This window comes from Hyalella azteca, unplaced genomic scaffold (assembly GCF_000764305.2).
Source record: "Hyalella azteca isolate HAZT.00-mixed unplaced genomic scaffold, Hazt_2.0.2 contig47, whole genome shotgun sequence".
NCBI lineage: Eukaryota > Metazoa > Arthropoda > Malacostraca > Amphipoda > Hyalellidae > Hyalella > Hyalella azteca.
In genome coordinates, this window is record NW_025930409.1 from 254,422 (window position 1) to 282,251 (window position 27,830).

General features: G+C 38.1%; 1 protein-coding gene across 1 annotated transcript in view; it reads left to right on the forward strand.

Annotated features, from left to right (window-relative positions):
- Positions 1-11,308: 11,308 nt before the first annotated feature.
- The window catches only part of LOC108674015 (serine/threonine-protein kinase NIM1-like), a 25,294-nt gene continuing 8,772 nt past the window's right edge, over positions 11,309-27,830 (forward strand). The window contains exons 1-2 of the mRNA XM_018161913.2: positions 11,309-11,863; positions 14,414-14,602. Coding sequence (XP_018017402.1) covers positions 11,767-11,863; positions 14,414-14,602 — 286 coding nt within the window. The 5' untranslated portion in view covers positions 11,309-11,766. The remainder of the gene's footprint in view (positions 11,864-14,413; positions 14,603-27,830) is intronic.

Sequence of the window (27,830 nt, forward strand, 5' to 3'; positions counted from 1 at the left end):
TAGTTCTGATCGTCTGAACTCTGAATTGCGTGTTTAGTGTCGCATGATGGAAATCCCTGCCTAATGATTACATAATGAAGTTTAGTTCATTGCGGTCAACTTAAGAGACAAACTTTTAACTAACTAATACTTTATATAAGTCTAAGTTTAATTGTTGAGTGAAAGGTGCAGGCATAAAACTTCCAAGTGGTTAGGTACTTTATAGAAACTGAGCAAGTTAGCCTATGTATTTTATGCCTTTAAGAAGTTCATTTTTTGCCTCAAATAACAATGTTGGATAGAAAAAGTGGTCTTGGTGGATCAAAATAATATATGAACCTTCAAAATTAGAATTCCATCCTGACTTACACAATACCCACTATATTTACACAATAAATTGCTAATAATTTTACACTAGACTCTGGCACAAATTTCTCAGATGGCTAGTACTACAAAATACAAATTGGTGGGGACTGGGGGCCTGGCATAGTGAGTAGTGACAAACCAGAGATTTTTAGAATCAGTTCATTCTTAATTTCCATATTTACCTAAGATTTAAACTAATTTCTTAGTTATGTATGATAATGCTGGTATCCAGGATACTTCACTGGCCTACTTATAGGACTCAAAAATGAACTTGAGGAAGAGTCTAAAAAATTCTCTGATTTGCCACTGAGGTAACTGAATTAACATTAACTGCATTATCATTTAGTCTGGGGGTTGCCTGTGGCCAAGCTGATTATCCAATATTATTCCAGCTTGGTCTTGCCGCCTGCGTTGATATTCCCTTTTACTTTCAACACTATGGTTGAACAATCATATGAAGAATTTATGACAGGCCACATCGGCCCACTCTTCAGAGCCGTCGACGGTCGAGGTCGAGCCGACATCACTGTTATGATTATTCTAACAGTCTGAAAATGCACTTTGATGCCTATCTACACATAAACTGTGTACAAGCTAATTAAATGAACGTAAACCATAACAAAATTAGGAAATGCAAGATAATGTTACACTGTTACAGCTTTTGTACTTGTACACTTTGGCAAAGTTTAAATGCCACACGCACACGGCACACGCAAAACAACATACAAGTACAACATACTCGAATTCTCGGCGGCAACCAATTTGAACGCGACCAATCACAGGATTTGTCAAAAATATTGTTGACCTCACCCGATCGGCTATATTTAAGTAAAAGTCTTCAGAAATATATGGTATTTCGTATATATGTACCAATTCAAGATTTAAGTAACTCATTCTATTTCATTTTTGAGCCATACATACTCATCAAATAATTTGTATGAACATTTCAATCAAGCATTGCACTTGTGTGAGCTACCTAGTTCAATTATTTTGCGCGATAGCTGTTGCACACTGCAAAAAAAAATTTAGTGACTACATTATGAAATGCTTTTGAAGAGCAATGAATCGTTGCTCAAGAGCAACATGGTTTAATACTTGTTGGCTACAATAATCAGATATTAAGGGTTTATTCTTCGACCGCCTCCAGCACTATTCGCACGGTACTTCTAACATGACCTCACTTTAGGAATACGTTAGCATTTATTCACTGAATTAACTTTTCGTTTTAGATTTCATTCGTGTGTTATACTACTAAATGGTCTTGAATTCAACAGCATCATGTTATATCTACGAAACTTCCGAAAAGATTGCGACGATACTCAACACTAGCACTAATTTAAAACAAGGCGTTTGTGTTTATGCAACTTAATAAAAACGATTTACTCCCATTCACTAGTATTGGGACAATTAAAGCATCGACAAGTAAATAAAAATTTATTACAGAGCACAAACCAAGTGAACTTTATGTTTATTAAAATAATCCGTGGAATCATTCAACTGATAATAACAATACGTATCAACGACTGGTGGTCTAGCTCTATAGCTAATATCATACGGAATGCATAGAAAAAAATATTCTGATTGAAGCAGGCAACTCGGCATCTGAATATTTATTTGCCCTGATAATTATACAAAAAAACTTGAATGCAATATCAAATTATCTTCACTTTCTTCGAGTTTTTCCGAGCAATCAAATTAATTTGTAAATATAGCGGTATAGTATATAATATAGCGGTTTCAGCGTTTATTAGGCCGTAGGCCTGTCGCCGATTCATAACATCGCAGAACATTCACAGCTTGCTGAGGGCTCGAACTCACAACTCACTGCTTCCAATTTTCCTTGCTTAACCGCCCGGCCTCCTCGCCGATTCTGACCAGAAACTGGCGCGCAGAGCTGGGATCGAACCCGCACCTCTTTGCTCCAATCTTGGTTCTCAGACTCTAACAACTTAATTATCATTTGCTATATGCTTCTTAACTTCAATTTCAAATAAATTCAATGACTCCAGGAATATTGTTGTCCTCTGTTTGCATAAATCAAACATGTTCTAATCCTAATATTCCTGCGATTCTGACCCAATTTAGGCACAAAAGTTTATTTGATAAGCGCATTGTGATGGTCCTGTCGTCAAAATTATTTAGCTCTATAATAATAAGATTATAATAACATTATAATTATCATTATAATATTAGCTTTATAATAATAATGAATAATTATAATATTAGCTTTATAATAATAATAAGGAACATAGCATCGCTATGTCCCTTTGGTGACACTTTTATGTCACAAATACAGCGACGGTTGATGGTGGCTTGACTGTAGTAAAGGTTTTTTAAACAGTATTTTAAAACAGCAGGGACACTAGTCGATCATAATTTATGAATGGTTGTAACAGGCGGTCCTTTTGAAATTGCTAATTGAATTGTTTATGTGTCAAAATTATAAACTAATTTTGAGCTCTACCTTTGTGGCCTCAGAATATAGGATCTTGTATTCCCTGAATATTTTCAAACGATAACTGTGTCCGCCCAATACTCACAGTTTTTATCAATTTGAAATTATTAATTGATTGACATTATGCATTTTTAAACCCTGTTTATCTGATAATTTAGGTTATAGTATTTTCTGTAAAGATTTATTTTTCGGTGGGTTTTGCTTGTATTCCTGAGGTTTTAAATAGATGATGGAGCTAATATCCGAAACGTTTTCAATTAAATCATGGCAAATCTTCAGAGCATTTTCTTTGCTTATAAATTTCTTGTCAATTTCAAGCTCAATCTCTGCTTCATAACCAAATCAATCGTAACATGATCATCGTAACATGACCATCGCAACATGACCACGTAACATGGCCATCGTGACATGACTATCGTAACATGACCATCATAACATGTCCATCGTAACATGACCATCATAACATGTGCATCATAACATGACCATCGTAACATACCATCGTAACATACCATCGTAACATACCATCGTAACATACCATCGTAACATACCATCGTAACATGACTATCGTAATATGACCATCGCAACATGACCACGTAACATGTCGTAACATACCATCGTAACATACCATCGTAACATACCATCGTAACAAGACCATCGTAACATACCATCGTAACATACCATCGTAACAAGACCATCGTAACATGACCATCATAACATGACCATCGTAACAAGACCATCGTAACATGACCATCGCAACATGACCACGTAACATGACCATCGTAACATACCATCGTAACATACCATCGTAACAGGACCATCGTAACATGACCATCGTAACATGACCATCGTAACAAGACCATCGTAACCTGACCATCGTAACATGACCATCGCAACATGACCACGTAACATGTCCATCGTAACATACCATCGTAACATGACCATCGTAACAGGACCATCGTAACATGACCATCGTAACATACCATCGTAACATGACCATCGTAACATACCATCGTAACAAGACCATCGTAACATGACCATCGTAACATGACCATCGTAACATGACCATCACAACATGTTCATCATAACATGTCCATCATAACATGACCATCACAACATGTTCATCATAATATGTCCATCATAACATGTCCATCGTAAAATGACCATCGTAACATGACCATCGCATCATGACCATCATAAGATGTCCATCATAACATATCCATCAAAACATGTCTATCATAACATGTCCATCGTCACATGTCCATCAAAACATGTCCAACATAACATGTTCATCATAACATGTCCATCGTAACATGTCCATCATAACATGTCCAACATAACATGTCCATCATAACATGTCCATCGCATCATGACCATCATAAGATGTCCATCATAACATGTCCATCATAACATGTCCATCGCATCATGACCATCATAAGATGTCCATCATAACATGTCCATCATAACATGTCCATCGTAACATGTCCATCAAAACATGTCCAACATAACATGTCCATCATAAAATGTCCATCGTAACATGACCATCGTAACATGGTCATCGTAACATGACCATCGTAACATGACCATCGTAACATGACCATCATAACATGACCATCATAACATGACCATCATAACATGACCATCGTAACATACTATCGTAACATGTCCATCGTAACATTTATGATAGTCGTAAAATGAAAGTGTCTTCTGCGAGCGTGGCTGATGCAAATTGAAGTTCACTTTAGAGGGCTTGCTATTCAAACGACGTTTCGATTGAGAGGCATAAAGAATCTTTAATAATGGGACTTCTTTAAATACAGATCTTTATTATTCGCAGCCGTTTACTATAATATAATGATCAGTATAGGCGCCAGTAATATTCCCTGCCGGTTGTTAGATGTGTAAAATATTTAGGTGATTCAATCGGTGTCTCAATTTACCATGTCTCATTGGCCTCCAATGTGATTTTTTAATTAAAAATTGCCTCTATCATAAATGTATTTATTTTTAAATGTTTGCAACACAGCTGTCAGTGTTCTATTGGTTCCTAAGAATCAGAAAATAACTTCTCGAACCCCGAACTGTTGGTGTGATGTTTAGTGAGGCTGGTCGCTATTCTTGGCCTTGGCAGACGATGGTTGTAGTTGTTCGGCAAGCGCTGCCAAGTGACGTCACGCGCATCGTCACATGACAAGGCGTCAACAATCAACATCTTTTATAGCTGACGTCACGACGTGCGGGGTGCCCGCATCGTCATATGACAACACGTCAACGACTAACATCTTCCTACAACGAACGTCCATAACCTTATCGGATTACATTATTATAATTGTGCCTAAACTCTTTACGATTATAACGTCGTAAAATGATACATTCTAACAAGGATTAAAAAGATCACTAACTTGTCGCCGTGCATGTGAACTCGCTCAGCACCTGCCGCCACGAGCTCAAGCATCGCGCCAGTGCCGCGTCGGCTCCCGTGGTGTAAAGATGTAATGTCTCGCACTCCTCGAGATACTCGCTTGTTCGTTCTATTGAAAAACACAAATTTTCAGGCCCAGCGATCGTCATCGACTTGGCAGACATAGATCATTCCAGGATAATAACTGAATAAATGCTGTGAGAAACTATGTTTTTTGTGTGATTGATGTGGAATATGGTGTATAATATAACACGGATAGTATGTGATAAGTGGATACTTGGGCACAAGCGCCTCGATCTCCGGTGTATCGTGATGGTTCTAAAAATAATCGCCGAAAATTGTCATTAACTGGTTAACAAAAGCTAAAAGTTGTCTAACAATAGCCAAAAATTGTCAAACAGTTCCCAACAAATGTCTATTATAATAAGTAGAGTAGAGCCTCTTACTTATACCTATTCTAACGTTTGTGTAAATGAATCTCATTATCGAGACTCTTCGTTTATAATAATATTTGTAGAAACATATTGCATTCGTACATGTATAGTCAAATTTTATCCCTTAATTCAAGTCCGTTCCCATATTCAACGTAGTTGAATTTTCGTTTGGTTTTCCGCAGACTTTTATCATCGCGGTATTGAATGGAGTAGTCATTTCGATTGAGGTTAGGTTAGGCATTTGTTGGTTTTATATTCTCTACTGTGAATAATAAATATCATCATAGAATACACTTGAAAGTTTATTACAATTCATTTTGATCACTTGCGGATCCAGTTTGTTTTCAGCAGCAATTTGACAAGTATCCTTTGGTCTCGTTAAATATTTATCCGGTGGGATGCAGCGGACATTGTCATTTCTAATGATAGAAGAGGTACCGAAATTGTTCGAAATAATTTTCATACAGTCACTCTAAGTTAATGCTCCTATTTCCTTGAATTGTTTTATCACTAGGCCTAGCAAATGGCGTTTTGAAAAATTCAAATTCAGTTACAAAAGAAATCTCAATGGACTCTTCTGAAATATCGAACTCAACATTTCAGCAAATAAATTCTGCTAGACGTGTCTGTTCACTAAAGCTTCTAAATTGAATACAATAGCTAAAACATTTTTTCTGAGTTTCATCACTCAATGGGAAAGCAAACTCAAGTTTCGACTCTCACCGCGCTAGTTCAGTCGATCCTCCCGAACCAGGAATTCAAAATGATTTTATATTTTTTCATAGATATGGGAAATTTTTTTCTGCCTTGATAACAAGTCTCAATGTAATGCAAATTAAATTAAACACAAAATGGTTCATCTCATATACATAAATGTTGCATGGGAAATTTAGCGTTTATTAAATATAATCGCGAATAACACGATCGTTTCAAGGTATACCTCTTTTGTTGTAGTCGATTTGTAGAAGATTTTAAAATCAAATGCAGTTCAAAGTGTAAAATGTCGTGAAGCTTGAATTTAGTATTTTCTTCTTTGCAACCATCATTACACTGACAAAACACCAGCATTTATTACATCAAGCATTAATTGCCGCTGTAAGTTATGTTCAATTGAGATGTGCCGAATAGTGTTGGTGTAAGGCTTCGATTTGCCCATGTTGATCTGTCGCCGATTTTTTACCGCCCATCATGCTAATTACCGCATCATGCTAATTTTGACTAGAATTTTCACTGTTATTTGTGGATTTCGAACCTTCGACTTGCAGCTTTAATCTTATTGATCGTAATCATTAACCCACAGGAAAGCTTAATTTTTAATATATATATATAGAGCGCATTTGTTGTAACTGCACATACCTCCACATCTCCTTTATGTAATACTTCAATGGCAGTTTTTCCACCAAGTTTTTGCCTATAATGCAATGCGGCTGCTACTCCTGCCAGAACTCTAGGGCCGACTCTAGTGCAGCAGTTGCCAGCAATACCGTGTTTTTAATTGGGACGACAAATGCTAGTAATGCCGTGTTATTGCCGCGGCAGTTGCCAGTAATGTCATGTAGCCGCGGCAGTTGCCAGTAATGCCATGCAGCCGCGGCAGTTGCCAGTAATGTCATGTAGCCGCGGCAGTTGCCAGTAATGCCATGTAGCCGCGGCAGTTGCCAGTAATGTCATGTAGCCGCGGCAGTTGCCAGTAATGCCATGTTGCCGCAGCAGTTGCCAGTAATGCCATGTTGCCGCGGCAGTTGCCAGTAATGCCATGTTGCCGCGGCAGAATCTCTAGACTAGCCGTCTTGATTGCCGGACGATCCTTCATTACGGACCTGTGAGGTCGAGCTCAAGTCCGTCCCAGGCAGCGAGTGTCAAAAGTCTGGCACTAAAGTCGAGTCGATGTGTCGTTGCAAAAGTTTCTACCTTTACTGAACTCTTCTATAACGAAGAAAACTTTACTACGCTAGCTGCCGAATGGCGACCAAAATCTCTTCCGGGTTTCCAGCACCGGCTTCGTGCTTCTTGAGCTTCCGCGTGATTCAGAAAACACAGAGTTCGCTTCAAGAGAAAAAAGAGCCTTTAAAAAACGATCAAGTGTAGACGATAGATTATTGGACTGCAAATAAAACGAGACTATAATTAAAATGATGCGCTCAAAATTGAATGTGAATTTTCTCACAATTCATCCAAGCTTAAAACACACACAAATGTTAAATACATTAGACTTCTGTATTCTCTCTTGTCATGTATTTTCAATATCATGCCCACGTTTGTTCCGCGAGACGAAGTTGATCACTGAACTGAGGGTGGGCAGTCGAGGAGTCATGTGCCCCTATGGTACGATAGAATAAATAGTTCTACACGTCAGAGACGCTGTCAGCACACAAACTATACTTCGTCACGAGGTTAATCAACACGCGTAACTTCTTGGCTCTACACCACACGTTATTTATAAGCGCCCTCGGTCATCTTTAGCGTAGCCTACTTAAGCATTCAGAACAGCGACCTCTCTCAGTTACACCCATACGCTGATTTGAATTTAATTGAAGTGTTTCAGAAATTTGATCATTCGAATCACGTTGCGACGCAACCGTTGATTTGAGTATCAAGATGTGTTGAAATTATACGCTTATTTTTTGTGCTTCTTCCTTGGACGAGTTTATTGAGTGAATAACATGAGTTTCAGACTTCCATGACCTACACTGCTGAAGCAGTGTTTACGGTGTCGAGCCTGGCTATGAGAGTAATGCTACTCCACGACGAAATATGAGTTGATTGGGTGTTGAATGGACGACTCTGCCTAGAGTTACCTTCTCATCCTGGTTCACTTTGACCTGCCTGACCTGGTTCACTTTGAACCATGGACCCCTCTCTTTACATGATCGCGTGCTGCGCATAAAATAAAAAGAATTTCATTAGCAGAAGTCTATGGAGAACTGAGAGTAACAGATGACTTAATTCAAGCTCTGCGGTAAACTAGATTCACATCCTACTTCCATGCCATCAGTTCTCGGTGAAATATGCCAGGAGCTTCACAATTCTTCACAAAAAATACCAAGCCAATAAAGATTGTAGTGCGGAGCCCCGAGGATGTATCGACTGGCGGGCAATAAATTCTGCAATAGAATTTGGCTCAAACCAACAACATCTAGACTGGCTCAATGATCGCAGGTAGGCCTAGACTGGCTCAATGATCACAGGTAGGCCTAGACTGGCTCAATGATCGCAGGTAGGCCTAGACTGGCTCAATGATCACAGGTAGGCCTAGACTGGCTCAATGATCACAGGTAGGCCTAGACTGGCTCAATGATCACAGGTAGGCCTAGACTGGCTCAATGATCACAGGTAGGCCTAGACTGGCTCAATGATCGCAGGTAGGCCTAGACTGGCTCAATGATCACAGGTAGGCCTAGACTGGCTCAATGATCACAGATAGGACTGGCGGGAGGAATCGATCCGGCGTGAAAGTCGACAAGAAAATTAGCAGCAATTGCACGAAGGGCGCTTTATTTAAAAAAATGAATATCAAAATATTTACATCGAGATCTCACTATAAATACACAACGTGAGTCGTTGGTAAAGACACCATTCAATAACGTCGCGGAATCGTTTGAAATATTCTCTGACATATACTGTATATCTTTGAGATGCGTAGGTTAGCTGCTGTAAATAGTTGCGTGAACATGATTCTGAGACTTTGCTTTATGTTCGCAATACTTCCATTTATCGTTCCTGTAGAATGAGATGAAATATTCCTCGCATAAGCTTTTAGTACAGAAACTGGAGTTCAAATATTCCTGCAATTATAGTAACATTTCTCTGAGCTGAGCGTCTCGCTGCGTATGAGGAGGCGGGAGATCTTGATATTTTCTGGCACCAGAGCCAGCAGCGCATGTATAAAGGGATACATTTTCCTCTTAGTTAATATTATTATACTTTATTCCCCTAAAATACTTGGTGACAGAATACAATTAAATGATAACGCGCATCGTTAGTTCGTTAAATATCTGAAGCGACAGGCAAATTTTGATAATTAACAGCCTTTTGTCAGTCCTTTGGGTCTGAATTTTTTGTGTCACTGCCGACTAACGTTTTGAAATCTGAATTTTAATGAAAATTTTCGAAATTTCATCAAGATCTTTAAATACCCGTCACTCTAGAGCATTTCACGTCGACACAAAACCTTGATACGAGACATGCAGGAGTTGGCAGGGCGCTGCAGAGGCGCCACGTGATGCCATCGATGGCAGGTGTAGCGGTGTGTACAATGTACACGTCACCAGAGTATAAATAAATCGTGGTGTGACTCTGGCCAGACGAGACGCGTATATTGGTGCTAGATGTGTGACTTCTGGCCAGACACGTATGCAGGTGCTCGGTGTGTGACTCCTGGTCTGGACCTATACTTTGAAAAAAAATTAAGAGATCGTAAATTCATCAGCCAAGCATTGACGGCCTTTCAAGCAAAATCCACCAATCATAGACAAGAAAATAGAGCGTAAGTACTTACGTTCACTTAGCGAGTTTTGAAAGTATGGCCCCAGACACATATACGGGTGCTAGGTGTGTGACTCGGTTTTCACTTATAAAAGATCTAAGCCATTCTGTGAATGTTTTAAAACTTTAAAAATAAATCGTCATTTCAATTATTACTGAAAATGTACAGAAATAGGAAAAAATTAAAGTTTTATCATAACTTTTTCCATTTTAAACTTTTTCAAAGTCCTATTTCACCCTCGTGTGCATTCAGGTCACGAGGTCATTCAGTAATATGTCATCAGAATTGAAAAAAAATCGTACTAAAATGACAATTTATCGTGCACAAACTGTGTCAATTTTCAGAAATATTATTTGAGGAACATTGACGGTTAAATATAACAGTTCCCAAAATCTTCTATTTGTTCAATAAATTTTCATAAAATTGTCTGCTTTTCTTTTGATTATGAAAGAAAATTAGAGCAAGACGAACTGTTGCGACTCATCCGGCACAACGCGAGCGTGAATGGTTGTGTCACATACAATATGAATGATGAAGCACGAATGATTTTACTTAAAATAGCAAAAATGTCGTCGAAGGTCCAAGATTATGGAAATATTGATCTTTCATGTTACTTTAATAAGAAATATAAATTCAGTATTAGCGTACAGTACGTAGGAAAAAAGTAAATATTCGAACTTTGATTACAATCTAAATTTATTCTGTAATGCATAGCGATTATTGTCACGATGAAGTATGTGTCTTCAATGTTACGGTTTTCACAGTTTTTCTTGTTAAAAGAAGTAAATAATTCGTCATATTTTAGTCGGAAAAATACTTTGAAACAAATTCATTAGTTTCAGTGATGACCGAACATTCTGAAAATTGAATTATATTGGATTAAATTGATTTAAGTTTAAAAATTTGACATGGGTTGGCAGATGAGTATAACCAAAGTCAGAGTTATATATCAAAATACATGTGCAGTGCCTTATATGCTGAATACTATAATTAAAAATTTTCTACATAATATGTAGTAGGCTTCATAATATTTCTAGCTTTTTTTCGATCCAGATACAAAAAAATTAAAATGGGGCTTAAAACTTTGTTCAGAATCACACACAGATTCAATTATATAACTCTTCATGTAAAAATAACGTTTGCTAATTTACATCTTTTCCGCAGAGCAAGAGTGTTTTAAAATCGCAATATTTTCATGAATAGTGAATTCCCTCAACATAAATATTCGTTTTCTTAGAATTCAATGAATACAGAATCAGGCTTCGATGATTTGATAATAGTCAATTTTATTGTGCAATATTGCAGAATACTAGACAACAATAGAAGTTTAATCTATTAAGTGAGTGAGTGAGTGAATGAGCTATTTTTAATAAATAATCATAGATTAAGTTCATGATGAAAAATGTAACTAAGAATACAACTAAGGACTGTACAAATGTAGCTACGTAAATTTCGAACTTATGTGCAAAATTTCCCGCAATTGTTTCCAGTGAACTAAAGTAGCTAACAGATTTTCATCTCAGTGAGAAGATAATATAAATCGCAAAATAATTGGCCAGACTCTGCAACCCGAGTGGAAAAAGTGTTAAATTTATTTAAATAAAGACTGAAGAAGCTTTACGGTATCATGTTGGTGACGTCATCAGCTCTACCAGGCAACCGCATGCAGTACACGCGTCATGAGGTCGCTAGGAACTCGTCTACACGGTCCACCTCCAGCACAGGTCTGTACACAGCACAGGTCTGTACACAGCACAGGTCTGTACACAGCACAGGTCTGTACACAGCACAGGTCTGTACACAGCACAGGCCTGTACACAGCACCGGACGCTTGGTTAGCTGTGCAGTATACATGATATCCAGTATACATGCTATACAGTATACATTATACGTGCTATAGTGTATACATTCCATACATTATGCTTTCTATGCAGTATACGTGCTATAAAGTATACGTGCCAGACAGAAGAAATGCTATACATGTGTGATATATAACATGTATAAACCATAGAGGTGTATTATATACGTATAGTATAACTGAAAATTTTCCGTCTAACGCCGATGCAGTTTCTTGGTCGAGTATCGTCCTTCAATGTTGATGTATTATTTTCATTTAGCATCATCTTCCTATCACGGCGCATACCTACGTCTATTCTTATCGTCAAATGTGATTTATATTCTTCGTATAATATTTTTGTTTCAAGTCGTGTCTATCTGATTTATTTGTGTATTTTACACTTACTTCATTTCGTGTACTATCACCGTATGGTGTCAATATATTTCTCTGTCCAATCTCAAGTGTTTTTCTTCGTCTATTGTCACGGTCTTCTGTCGACGTATTTTCTGTCTAGTGTCGACGTATTTTTTGTCTAGTGTCGACGTATTTCCCTTCGCCTGATGTCACTATCTGGTTTCAATATATTTATCTGTCTAATGTCGACCTATTTCCCTTCGCCTAATGTCACCGTCTTCTGTCAATATTTTTTTCGCCATGTGCTCCATCAGTCCAAAGGTAATTGCCTTACCGACACGCGCTGTTGTCGCGCAGCCGACCTTCCGGCAGTTCACATGAATATTTTGAGCTCAAGAAATTAGTTACTTCAAAAAAACTTTTTAGAATATATTACTGGCGTACGTGGTGCTAATGAAATGCGACTTTCTGGCAACTGTGTTCTAGCCATACTGGTATAATACAAATGACTGTTATTTACATCATTACCAATACCGAGTATTTATTTGTTGTTTTTTTCAGCACCAGACTGCTGTAAATTTTATATCTTCCTTAAATATGATTAGAAAAATCCGGTGCTTTGTTGATTAATGAGGTTTTATGATCAAGCTGGTGTCGCTTGTGTTTGATCTTGAAGATTTAATTTTCATTTACTGAAAATCCATGAACGAAACTCGCGAACAACACGACATGTAACTTAATTTTATTATCATCATAATATAATTAATTCGGAAGAACCTTTCCACGTAAATCCTTTAAGAAGAGAGCCTTCCTTGCCGTTGCTTGCAGTAAAGCTCAGCTGATGTATGATATCCTCGTCAACTCATAACATTTAATGATGTACTTAGGACAGCATTGCTAGAGCCTTGTCATCATAAGGCAACACGATCACCTTAATAGTTATGCAGCTGCAAGACTTAATAGTTGTGAAGGCTGCAGGACTTAATAGTTAGGACTTAATAGTTATGAAGACCTGCAAGACTTAATAGTTGTGAAGACCTGCAAGACTTAATAGTTATGAAGACCTGCAAGACTTAATAGTTATGAAGACCTGCAAAACTTAATAGTTGTGAAGACCTGCAAGACTTAATAGTTATAAAGACCTGCAAGACTTAATAGTTATGATTTATGAAGACCTGCAAGACTTACTATTTATGCAGACCTGCAAGACTTGATAGTTATGAAGACCTGCAAGACAGACTGCGTGCGTGGTTCCTTGCGAGAGACTCAAACGCTGAATCGCCTAAGTTTTTGGATATTAAAAAAACATACAAATATTACATTATTTCTGATCAAATGTTCAAGCGACGAAAATTTTTCGAATAACCGAAATTCCCATGCAATACAACTTTTAATCAAAAAAGTCGTTTCAAACACAATGCAATTGCATTATCTTTCAATATTCATTAAAACCTAAAAATTCGCAATGCCAATTAAATTTTCATTTTGGATGAATTTAAAAATAATTAATCGTAAATCTATTTCCTAACTTGTTGGGAACTTTAATCAAATTAAACACTCTTTGACTATCAAACTTTTCTATATCATTCGTTAATAACATCGAGTTTCTCCACAAAGGCCAACTTTTCGATATATTTTTAGAACAAGCTCTGAGTGTACAACTTTGATGAACCGTGTCATCTCAATGGCCTGAACAATAGCCAACAAACTGTACTCTTCAGCTAAACTGTGTGAAATTAAAACAAAACAATTAAAACCTTCTACTCCAACTTGGCTGGCTGCTTGTAGCACCGAAGTTCTTGCAATGGTCGGCGTATTTTCCACTTAGAGAAATGAGTGTTACTTTGTCCAAATATCGATTTATTTTCTTGAATTTTAGTGATTTATCTTGAGACAGCTTGGCGCTGGAAATGGACATACTAGTGCTGCATGCAGTAAGTGTGTCACGATCTGGACTATATGCCCCATTGATTTATGTGAGTGTCTGCAGGCGATGGCTGGAAATGGACACACCATTGCTACGTGCAGGAAGTGTGTCACGATCTGGACGATATGAACCATTGATTTATGTGAGTGTCTGCAGGCGATGGCTACACAAGCGAGGCTAAGAACCTGGGGGCGTACGAGCGCTGCCTCTACAGCCTGGCTCACGACCCGCGCTGGCAGAAGGAGTCGCTGCTGGGGCGCCGTGTTGGTCTCTACAGGTTCAGGGGCGAGCTCGGACAAGGCAACTTCTCTACCGTCAGGCTCGCGTTTCATCAGCTCACTAGAGGTGGGTGCTGTTTTGTGCTGTTTTTTAGTTTTTTTCGGAAAACCAGTTTTTATGCAAAAATCTATGTCTTGCCCACTATTAAATTATCTGTTCCGTCTATCATATCTGTTAGTAGTGGTAATAAGTTCTCAATCTAAATTTTTTTTTTAATTTTCGATCAATTTGTGGACGATCACATTACCAGATCTAGATCTATAAATGTATATACGGGTAGTTGCCTTCACATGTTATAAGAGATTAACTATTCCGCACAGTAGTCTTAGTTCTTCCAAAGACTCTACCTAGTATACCTGTACGCTGGTCCAATTTGAGCTGAAATAGTTCACGTGAAGTCAAATATTTTTTAAACGGCCGAGATCGACCAAAAGTAGTAGAGCTTTCTTCAATCTAAAGTATCAGCGCACGTAAATGATTTTTTATTAGGCACCAATTAACTTGAATTAATGGCCTATGCTTGAAGGCGTAACACAGAATATAATTTATCCATCAAAAATATTAATCTGGCTAATGATGGCTGAACACCTGTTACCAACTGGCATCTCGATATTTTCCACCTTCCTGAAATTATTTTTTTACCTCACGAACACGTATCGAGAGTGGTTATCTACTGAACGGCTTGCAACGCAATTTACTTGATTAAATTGTGTAATTAAGACGTGTTCAAGTGATTAGTACTAGCGTTTATTATTTAGTTTTTAGTTGAAATTATGCATAACGGTGTTAAAACGCCTCGTAATAAAACCATTTAATATTTTTTATCGCCTTTGCGTGTAGTATTCATAAAGGACGGTCTACCCGAAACACTGTTTCAAATAGACAAGAGCTAATTGAGATTCCAGAGACCTCATTATTGCTGATATGTAGCAAATTTTGCATCACAAATGCTATAGGAAAGAGACAAAGCGATTGCTTCGTACCCTTAAATAGTGGTTCATAAAAGCTTACTAAGTCTTACTGACGATGAATGCATTGCTATGTGAAGGTTCGCTCCAGCTCCTATAGAAACGCCGAGCGACATGTTGTTGCCCATGACAACACCGTGTATATATAGAGTCTGGGATTATTTATTCTACGCTTCGAAAATCATAGAAGATAAATGCCCTAATATATTTCCTATAAACTTTAGCCCTAATATATTTCCTATAAACATTAGCCCTAATATATTTCCTATGAAGTACCCAGCAGATTTTTCTAGCCAATCGAAATACATTGGTACGGTGTACTTGTGAAATTTTCTTACATACAAGCATGCATCTCAGTTATGCTTGCTTAGAACATTGAGTCTTAATTAAATGGGTATAAAAAATTCTTAAGGAAATGCTGGCAATATTTAATGATTTATAATACTGAACGAGGTCGTGCATGATAGCAAGACCACGCCATCGATTCATCACCCAGCGTCATGGTAACATTGGATTATTGACTCACTAGGTTGACGCGCAATGCTTTTCATCACACCTTTGCCCCCCAAACTTAGCTACGGTATAGAATTGATCTTCTGAGGTGCAGGGAATTACTGCACAACTGAACTTTCTTTTCCTTCGAAGGCCTCTTTGTGTTGCTCGTACTATTTATACTCGTATTTTCAGTAGACACCCTTGAATATAAAAATTATAACTCTAAGCCTTTGAACTCTACCTTATCTCTACCTCTCGTGAGCGTTTTACTGTGACAAGCCCAATCACCAATGCATTTGTCAAGGCTTTTCAATACATTGGCAAGTCAGATGCATTTGTCGTTGACCAATACAATACGTAGACCAATACATTTTTAATGCTTTCCAGTGTTTTGGCAAGGTTTACTTTTAACAAGGCAAGTTCATTACCCATATTGATGCCGTGGTCTCGTTGACACACTCCTGTGTTGTTTTTCTCATCCGCGCCTTTACGTTGTATTGGCCGTTTTTGTTGCAATGCTCCTACATAGTTGATATTTAGGTTGGCGTATGGCGGCAGCTATGTAAAGGATTAATGGATTATATCATATCCTTGTATATTTTCTAGGACACTGACATGTTAATCAGATAATAGATCATTATATCTAAGGCTTCCTGATGGACTATAATCAAGTCGTCCACGGGGAATTAGATCTCTAACCCACATATACCTCAGTAAATGTCGGAAGTCCGATGACATGTTGATGTCGGAAGTTCGATGAAGTGAGGTTCATCATGAGACGGACGGACGCCTATACAGTGTATGCATTGTATCCTGTATTTGTGTTCATATACACAGAGCCAAAAGCCTAGCTACTGTTTGACAAAATACTCATTATAATGAGTATTTATAAATGATATAAATGATATAAATTGATTTACTGTTTATTTACCACAGACTAAAGGTTGTTTTGTTTCCTACCTCTTTGGACAAAGCCGTTCACGAAACGAAAACTCTTGGGTTCAGCGTTCAGCTGCTGAACGCAGTCTGTACTCTGGCCTGGCAATCGATGCTCGAACGAATATCCGATAATGGCTTCATTAATTTTATATTCGTATTGAGCATTCTATTGCTACGTCAATGCACATTCGGGCAAATTTCCGTATCCGTAGGTAGCAGGTAACAAAACATGCGTGTACCTAGAAGGCCTTTAATGTCTTGGCCATATTCATTACAATCGACATTCAGTTCAAATGCATCACGTTCACTTTTTCTAAGTAATTTGTCCATAAATTTAAAATTCGTGAAAAAGGTTTACCTTACCAGTTAATAAAACGTGAATAAATTATTGCAGATGAAGTTTTTCACGGATCGTAATAATAAAATGTTGCATTGCGTGGTCATCAATTGTCTAAACTTGCAAGTTAAACCCCATGAATAAAAAACATGAACTGTGAGCAGCCAAACAAGAAACTGAGCAATGAAAATTGAACCAGCCAAATCAAGATGAATAAAACACGAACATGAACAACGGAAACAGAATTTTGTAAAATGGTCATGAAGTTAAGACAAAATCTCAAAAATGAAACCAAAAGCGTGACCATTATCGTGTGGAAAAAATGCAGACCTTGTAAATTTTTCTTTAAGGTAAACTTAATTTAATATTAAACGTACAAGAATGCACAACAAACAATGGCAGCTATAATTTAATTCTATATTTTATTTCTGTGAGTAAATATCTTCACAATTGACACGCCTACGTCGCGTCCCTTGAGCCCTTGAGTAGCACGTCGTCAGGGGTCTGTAATCTTCCAGACCTTGAACTGAAGACCTCTCTGATCGAACGAGAAAATATTTACTTCTCTATATTAAAGTAAGAGGTCCCAATTCTTCGTTATTTTTGTTTATTTCTAGAAAATGCGTTGGCAATGTCTGCTTATTCTTTTCTTTCTTCTTGGAACTGCACTTTGGAACGGACAAAATAGCAGTCGTTCATATACAATTTGCGTCGCTTTATTGTAAACTTTTCTTGAATTTAAAATAATCCTCAAATAAGTCCTTAATTTGTTCGTGAAAAATTATAGCTTTTATTTCCACGATATTGTGTCAACCCATGAGGAACTGACTTTCTTCATAAGAAATATCAGAGGTTCAAGCCTTCAACTCTCAGTCTGCACTCAAATAATTAGACGAGTCATATTGTCCAAATAATGACTCACTCTTTACAAGCAGCACTGATATGAAGTTTTTTCAGGGCCAAACCCGGCCGTCAGAATGAACCACATATATATAAGGACAATAAGGGCATCAGTATTTAATTGGACAATGTCTCATTAATTCATCTGTATGTGCGGGACACTACATGCTATTAATAAGGCATCTATCTCAATAATTTATCTGTGTGTGCGGGACACTACAAGGCATCTATAAATCGCCTTCAGTTCACACTTACCTCGGCAATGGCTCTCGAGGTCTGACTTGATTTATGCATCTCTGGTGGATTGTGATTCTAAGAGAGTTATTTATGCTGGATATTGTGTTGTACATGTTGTTGTGACGTGTACAATGAACTTTTAAATAATGTACAAACAAAAGGTCTCAGGTGTGATCGAGAACCCCAAAAGTGAAAAAATAATTGAAAATGAATGTCGAAAACGAATATTGTAATTGATAACAAATAAAGCATAATAAGGAATTATGACCTGAATTATTTATCTAGATGAACTCTCTGTACAGTAACATTTGTATCGAAAAGTGAGTTTTCAAGCAAAATAGGAATTTAAATATGCTGGGTCCCCATATACTATAAATATTTGAAGACATATATCATGACAGACATCGTAGGTTCCTGATACGCGAAGACGTATATCATGACAGACATCGTAGGTTCCTGATACGCGAAGACGTATATCATGACAGACATCGTAGGTTCCTGATACGCGAAGACGAATATCATGACAGACATCGTAAACTCTAGCTACCTGCACGTATGTCAAACATCGTAAACTCTAGCTACCTGCACGTATGTCAAGACAGTCCTCATAGATTCTAATTACATAAAGACGTATAACATTACAGACGTCAAATAACACATCCGAAACAACCTCCACTCCATTCATTACAGAAGCCTGGCCTCAACTCTCAAGTGCTATTGCCTCACATTGCTGCTGAGGTGAAGTTCTAATTTACAGCTGTGACCTTGGCCTTTGCTTTGATAACCTGTCTTCTTATCATGTCCTGCGTGATAATCGTCTGCTCCAAAATGCTTCACTAGAACTCTCATCAAGCGTTGCCGTCTTCCGCATTTGCCCAGGCCTAAACTGCATTTCTTATCTAGTCATTTTTAACGGAATTTTGCTGCGTTGCGACAAGCAAGACTTGGTCGCAGGAATAAGTCACGAGATAAGGCCACACGGTCAGCCGTTGAAAACATATCAGGTCAATGAAGGCACACGCTGAAGTCAATACTTTAACCAGCACATCAGGGACAATCATGCCGCAACAGTCCCTTTTCACACATAACATGTTACGTTACAAACAGCTCTAAATTACTTCAATAATAATATAAATCGCATCAATAACACACCTAGTCAATTCAATCACCAGCGCACTCTTTTTCACATCATTTTCAACAATTCACTCACATCGAACAATTCCGTCATTAAGGCAAATACAATATATACTCACAGTCCTATATCTTATCACTTATCAAAATAATCAATCTCAAAAAGTCATCATTAAAATAGCAACACTCACACTTTTATCACTCATCAGTCACGCCAACAAAACTAAGCAACAACGCCCTGCATTTTGCCAATAAAACTCTAAACTACACGGTAAACTACACGGTAGTCCACCGAAAATAAATCCTGTAAAGAATTCCAATACTCACAGTCACAATTCAAATCTCATCAATTGCAACATTAGACAGCACTCAAGCAATCATCAGCTCACTCTGCCACTATCGTATTTTAACTCAAACGCAATTCCGAAAACATCAAAAGAATTGACCACCTCCATATATTTGTAAACCTTGCCTACTCTCTCTGTATTTCACATTGGCTAATTTTGCCTAAACCCCCATCTACCACAATCTATGTAACCATAATTATTCATACCTTACCTTATCCAACCTTACCTAACCTGTACGGCTCTACTCCATCCTTACTCATAATAAACTTTCCGTACTCAAAATAATGTAATTATCTCGAGCCCAACCTTACATTACCCATAATTCAAAACCCTGCGCAGCATTACCCAAACTTACTTAACTTTATTTATTCTTCCCTAACCTAACCTAACTTAACCTAACCTAACCTAACCTAACCTAAAAGGACCTAACCTAACCTAACCTAACCAAATCGAACCCAACCTAACCTAACCTAACCTAATCAGTATTTGTTTCAATGCTAAACAATATGATTAAACGCAACACATTTTTCTCTGTGCGCTATTCTGCGCTGGTCCTCGAAAGTGAGAATCGAAGTGAGAAAGTCAGGAATGTTACGGTCTGAAATCATTTATGGAGCACTCGATATCATAATTTTGTTTTATTTCGCTCACATGTTGAAACCAACTTACCTTTTATTCAACCCGATCGATTTGTATATGTCCCATTGTGAACTTCTGTTAACTAAGCCACTGCTGATACTGCAACTACCTAAGATCTTTCAATGAAAACACGACAAACACGTATATAACGACTCGGCCTATCGGCCGCGCATTTTCAATCAAGCGGCCTTGATTTTAGAACTTGGGAGCCCTCGCGTGTCTGACGACTCGCCTCGGGCTCGCTGAGTGAAGAAAAAAATCGGGAAGGAATGCCCAGAAATTCATAAATTTCCAGATGGAACAAGTTCCAGGTGGAACAAGTTTACAGATGGAACAAGTTTCCAGATGGAACAAGTTGACAGATGGAGCAAATTTCCAGATAGAACAAGCTTATAGATGGAACAAGTTTCCAGATGGAAAAAGTTCCAGGTAGAACAAGTTTACAGATGGAACGTGTTTCCAGATGGAACAAGCTTACATATGGAACAAGTTTCCAGATGGAACAAATTTGCATATGAAAAAACAAGTTAATCTTCGTTCTTGCTAATGGGCGTTTGGTAATCGCGAAAATTCAAGTTTCGAGCACTGCACCAGAATTATATTCAGTACGGTCATTATTGAACAACCTACGGCAAGACTGACCGTGAGACATCAATACCAAGGAAACATGATAGTTCTGAGGAACAGCCACTAGCCGGGACGACCGGCTACACAGCTGCGACCCATCCGCTGGTGATACGGCTGCAGAAGGGCGATAGAAGTACGGTCGTAGCAGGAGTCGTACCATTCTACGGGACCGCTATACGGTTCAACAATCCTGGTAAAAGTAAATGATTTTAATGAAGGTAACTGATAGATTTTGAACTTTAATAGTGTTCAAGGTGACGGAACTCCGCGAAGGAGCGGACATCGGTTCCACGAGAAAACTTTACGATTATTTCGATTTTGTGGAGAAAAGTACAAAGCGATGACCAAATGAAAATTTCACCGCATGTACAGGAAGTCATGCCCTAGACATGAGCGAAGTTTCGAGTCAATTCATTGCTTTGCCGCCGAGTAATTGAGTGGGGAGGGGGAGGGGTTTTGATTTTTTTGTAGTCGTTAAATTGATGCGAGAGGGCTGTAAATTCACAAGGACATACTTCTCATCATGGTCGATATGTGTACCGAGTTTGAAACGTGTGGCTTTTTTCTTGACTGAGAAAAAAATGTCGAAAATTTTCAAAAATTTCGGTTTTAATTTTTTTTTTCGAAAAAATTCATAATGAAGACCCCCTCAAAAAAGTTTACTGCAATCATGCCCAACATGTGTGCCAAGTTTGGCGCATGTGACTTTTTCCTTAGAAGAGAAAACGAATTTTGAAAATTCAGTGGTCTTCGCCTCATCCCCAATTCCCTGGGACTTAGAAATTGGCCGGATCTCGGATTATGGACGTTTTTTCGATTATTTCGATTTTGTGGAAAAAAGTACTAAGCGATGACCATATGAGAATTTCACCGCATGTACAGGAAGTCATGCCCTAGACATGTGCGAAGTTTCGAGTCAATTCATTGCTTTGTCGCCGAGTAATTTGGTGGGGAGGGGGAGGGGTTTTAATTTTTTTATAGTTGTACAATATATGCTAGAGGGCTGTAAATTTACAGAGACATACTTCTCATCATGGTCGACCTGTGTACCCCGAGTTTGAGACGTGTGGCTTTTTTCTGACTGAGAAAAAAAATTTTCAAAAATTTTCAAATATTTCCGTTTTGAATTTTTTTCTCGAAAAAATTCATAATGACGACCTCCTCAAAAACGTTTACATAAGACATGCCGATGGTCCCTATATGCGTGTCAAAATTGGTGACGATCGACTGCGCAGTTCTCACAAAAAACCCATTTGAAGAAAATTAGATTTTAATTCGTTGTCGCCACAAAAACGACCCTGGATGACCCAAAAAAGTTTATAGTATACCTGCAATCATGCCCAACATGTGTGCCAAGTTTGGCGCCTGTGGCTTTAATCCCGGCTGAGAATAACTCGTTTGAAATTTTCCCCACCCCGGGGGTGGGAAAAACTTGGAAAAAATCCGGCAAAAATCGCGAAAAAATTTGTTTTTTGAATTTTGAAATTTTTCCAACGGCATATCATAAAACAAGTCTGGGGATGATTTTTCATCTAAATAAACGTTCCTGTGAGATTCACGGATTTCGAGTTATTTCGCCTTGAAATTTTACAAAAAAGTCAAAAAATCGATTTTTTCGAATATCTCGCGAGCCAAGCAGTTTATTGAGAAATTGTTCGATATAAACCCCTATTAACTTCCATTTTGAGATATTTTAACGTAAAAATTTCCTCTCTAGCTTCAACCGTTTGGCCTCCACAGAAAACTGCCAAAAATTTAAAACGGCTTTTTCTCGGCGAAAAAAAATCCCAGAATTTTTTCAATTTTTTCTGTGAAAGATCTCATTATTTTCTACAATTTCCTAGAAGGGCAACGTCCAAAAAAATTTCTCCGATTTTTTAAAAATTGTCAAATATTTTATAATTTTTTTGCTTTTCCCCCCCTGGGGGGCGTTTTTTTGAGCGGACCTGGCCAAGAATTTCCGGAAACGTGCCCCAACCAAGGAGAAGAAAAGGAGCCAAAATTGAGGCGCGTGCAAGCAACGGTTGATTTTTTGTGAATTTTTGAAAAAATTATTTGTTTTTGGGGATTTGTCGCTTCCCCATGGGGAATTTTGGGGATCCGACTTTTGATTTGTCAATCTAAAATCAGGCTCTATTATGGGCCAAAATTTCATCTTCGTGGCAGGGCTGGAAGTACGAAAGTGGGTCTAAACGTGTCGATTTCACGTAGGTACCAATACGACGAGGACAAGGACGTAAAGTCAAAATCAAAATCTGAATGCGGATCTGAATCTAAGTGTTTCTTCGAAATTCTTTCGGGGTCCCTGCGCCATTAACGAGCTGCTAAGTATCCTTACCAGACACGAAGCACATTATATAATGGCTGCTTATCAGTTAGGGGTATGTAATCCGTCGTAGCAACTTTGTTGCTAGGGTGTTAGATATGCTCGGTATTTTCCTTGCCCGCTCATCGCAATTAGATTCCTTAGCACCAATTACAGATGTCTGTTTGATGGTGGTATTTCCAACAGACAAAAAACTGTCTATTTGGTTAGCGCAATTCCAACCGTCGGAATAGCAGACTATATTTGGTCGACAAAGCTTCAACAGACATGATGCCTATCTGTAACTATTTTTTTTATAATACGAGGATAGAATTTCTAATAGGGAAATTATTTAAGTTTCAAACTGAAATCAAGAAAGAATTTGAATTTGCTCGAATTAAAAAGAATATACATTCATACAAAATTATTTTTTAATTTGGTCAATTCGAATTAATTAGTTGATTTCAGCGCCTATCCACTTCTGCATCGTATGATAGAATTTAAAATAAATAATATTCTTTTTGTCTCTACGAAGCTTCACTTTCCATTTTAGCTGAACTGGGATAAGAAAAAAAAATTAAATACTATATATGATTGTCTATGTTTATTAAATTGCATTCTATGTTTTTGTTATTATTAAAAAGTAAAATTAAAAATTAATTACTTTTAATAGTTGATTTTAACAATGAATTGTAAGTTTTCAATATCCTTCGTTCAAGATTATGATTGAAAAAGTTTTTGTAGTCAAGATTTGCACTAAAGCATTGCCAACTACTGCCAGATATTTACGTTCAAGCTTACCTCGCTCTAGCAGTTGTCCCGCTTTGATATAAGATAGTTGCCCCGACCTCAATCTTTTTGAATTAACTTATTATATCCACTTGCCTGAGGCAGGCACGCGCCTAATTGCAGATATCAGCCTTAAAAGTCAGTCATAAGAAATGCCTGGCAAAGAGTCGACCTTCTTCTTCTTATGTACTTTTCATTTATAAGGGCCTTCATAGTTGGTATATTTTACCAGCGGGGAAAACCATCATTAACTTTATTGAAAGTCGTGACGTATCGCGCGTCGCTGAGTCTTGTGCACTCATGTTATACACATGAAATAATTGTCAATGTCAATCAGATTGCATACGAATCAAATTATACAATTTGTTTACTATGAGATGAAATTAAAATTGTATAACTTACAAGTGAGTGATGTAATGCTTTCAATGTAGGCGCTGCAGGATCATGCCGCTGATGCTCTCACTGAGACACTAGTCGTGTATTGTTCTATTATCTAATTATTACTTACTTCTGAAATGCAAACTAAAAAGCTTAACTATCCGCCGAACTTATGTAGGCGTCTATTATGAGCAAATCACTATTACATATAAAATTTAGGTGGATTACCTCTGAGTTTTTATAATTAACATCTATCATAATATTACACAATCACAGCGTAGCTGAAATCTAATTTGAAAGACTGTTTTTTAACTGCATACATGCATAAATTCAAAGGGAGATTTCTGATTGAGCTGCAAGTGATCGCCCGAAAAAATCCGTTCGTGGAGGACAAAGGATAAAGATCAGGTCGTAAGATGAGCATCAAATTATAGGAAACTACCGTACTTACATATGTTCCATTTAATGATCGCAAAAGTTACTCTCTGTTTAACTTAACGAATCTGAAGGTTCACTTTCGGAAAAGTTACGAATATTCGATCACCCCGGCTGTCGTCCCCACCAATTTTACTAATTCATGGCATAATATGACCTCGCATGTCGGACTCAATTGATCAAGAATTGAGGCTACCTGCATCCCGCAGGCTGCCAGTCGCTGGCAGCGCTTTTAATTTCCGTGAAGTTTACGGTCCGCTTGCGTGAGGATGCCAGGCTTTGAGTGCAGTAGGTCAAGTGCAGCGAGTCATTCATAAGCCATCGATTGTGTGGTGCATGGTAAGAGGTACGGGCCTCTATGGAACCTCTACAGCAACACACTCGTAGGAATGAATGAGACTTTGTACAAATAATGATGCACTTTTTTCTGTCCTTGCGAGGTTCATACAAGACTATAGTTTGGACCGGCATAAGGGCTTATCAGTACACTTGCAGAAAGTGTCTCGACATTTGGACAATGTGACCCATTCCTTTTCTGAGCGCTGGTCCGTCGGTCATAATTAAGGTTGCGAAGACAAAGCAATAAAAAGCCAATGAGGAATCGGGAATTAGAAAAAGAACGTCTGAAATAGGTATTCAGCAATCTCATACGATTGTAAAAATATGCCACGCTACCTTGATGTCAATTTCTTCCTAGTACGCAGTTGTATTTTATTATCAATTATGTTCGATATACTTGTAAAATTATGAAATGTAATTTATGTATATTCATATATTATTTTTGAAAACTTGAGATATATATGATGAACCGAAGCACACAGTTGCTTGCATCGTTTCACTGTTCATTCAGAAATAAAGCTCAACGAAATAATATTTTTTTCGACACCTCTAAAAAAATTTTTCCGTTACGCTAACGGCTTTCAGGGAGCTGAGATTCGAGCTTGGCAAAATTATTCATTTTTTTGCGAGGATCTCATTAATGCAGGCATGTGAGCGAAAATTTCGCGTCAGCCATTCGGCGGCTCGTATCGAGCGAGCTGTTATTGAGAGACGCGCATCGAGCGAGCTGTTCTTCAGCGTAAGCTGTTATTCAGCGGCGCGTGTCGAGCCAGCTTTTCTTCAGCGGCGCGTATCGAGCAAGCTTTTCTTCAGCGGCGCGTATCGAGCGAGCTGTTATTCAGCGGCGCGTGTCGAGCAAGCTTTTCTTCAGCGGTGCGTATCGAGCGAGCTTTTCTTCAGCGGCGCGTATCGAGCCAGCTTTTCTTCAGCGGCGCGTATCGAGCGAGCTGTTCATCGCAATCCTGTACCTGTACGTTGCGTGCGACGCGGTGATAAGCAACCATGAACAAGTTACAGCTCGTCAACGAGCCGACACCAATCTTGCATGGTGTCATGTGCCTCTTATATGATGGCTGCAGTCTTTTCTGTGATACTGTATATAGATTTATTGCATGTGAATGGTTGTATTTGAAATATTAGTCAGTTTTCCCACCCTATAAACGCATTGTTTGGCCAGCTGCGAGACAGTGTAAAGCAAACGCACCTTTCTCTGCCATCCTGACTCGTCAGTGCGTTTCCATGATATTTTTTTCCGTAAATAAAGTGACAATTTTTCTAATCGCATTCTATTTAATAACTTTTTCTAATTCACTGTTTTGATTCACTTGTGATTCATACGATAGTCGTGTTCTGCTAGTCGTGCTCGTCGCATTAAAGTTTTGCACGCTACTTCCGGTTGGCGTGGAAATTTAGCTATATCCATGTAAATGTTTTTATGTTACTGTAGAAAATTTGCAGGTTTCACTTTGCTAAAACTATTCATTATTCGTTATTTAATGAATCATGCTTTTCGGAGGCCTATGATTAATGGTTTATCTAGTATTTGAAGAAGTTGCCAAATGAAAATTTCTTGTTGGGATCCGAGCCTATGTAGCTACTGAGAACAGTGATGGTCATCCCTCCTGCATAATTTGTGGCCAAATTATCGTCATTCCTGCTGAATTGCGATCAAATTACCGCCATCCCTGCTTAATCGCGATCAAAATATCGTCATTCCTGCTGAATTTCGATCGAATTGTCGTTATCCCTGCTAAATTGCTGCCGCGTTATCGTCATTTCTATTGAATTGCGGAACATTTCGAGGATTTTATCCAGTAATGTAACTTTACAAGATAGCACACTAAAGCATTGATATGCGCCCCGTAGCTCCCAAAGAAAACAACGCAGGATAATTTACATAGACGACCTAAGCTGAGCCAAGAGAAGCCCGAGGACTGTAAGCCGCGAGGGAGAAGCCTCACGATGTCGCAGCTCGGTTGGCATTCATAAAGAACGTTGGTATGTTTTAAATAACGTTATTATGTTTTTTATAACGTTATTATGTTTTAAAAAAGATTATGTTATGACGGTAACCTTGCTGTGGTCACCAACAGCATATCGCGGTGGCCTGCTTACGTACAAGCTGACGTCAATGTCTGTCTGAGCTAGAAGACCTTCTTCAGAGTCAAAGCTTCTCTTCTTCGGAAAGAAAATGATTCTTTTATTTATTTGAAACTATAGAGTTTCAACAGTTTTTCAAGTTTTCTAAAAACTTCCTTTTCAATTACACTTAGGCGTCGAATAATGATTCTGGATAAAAAAGACACGATCGCAGTTCTGAAATAAAAATCCATATATTCTAACGTTTCGGCTATCTACACTTTAGCCATCATCAGAGTAAATAAGATGATAATCTGGAAAGAATAGAAATTCAGATAAGAATACAGTA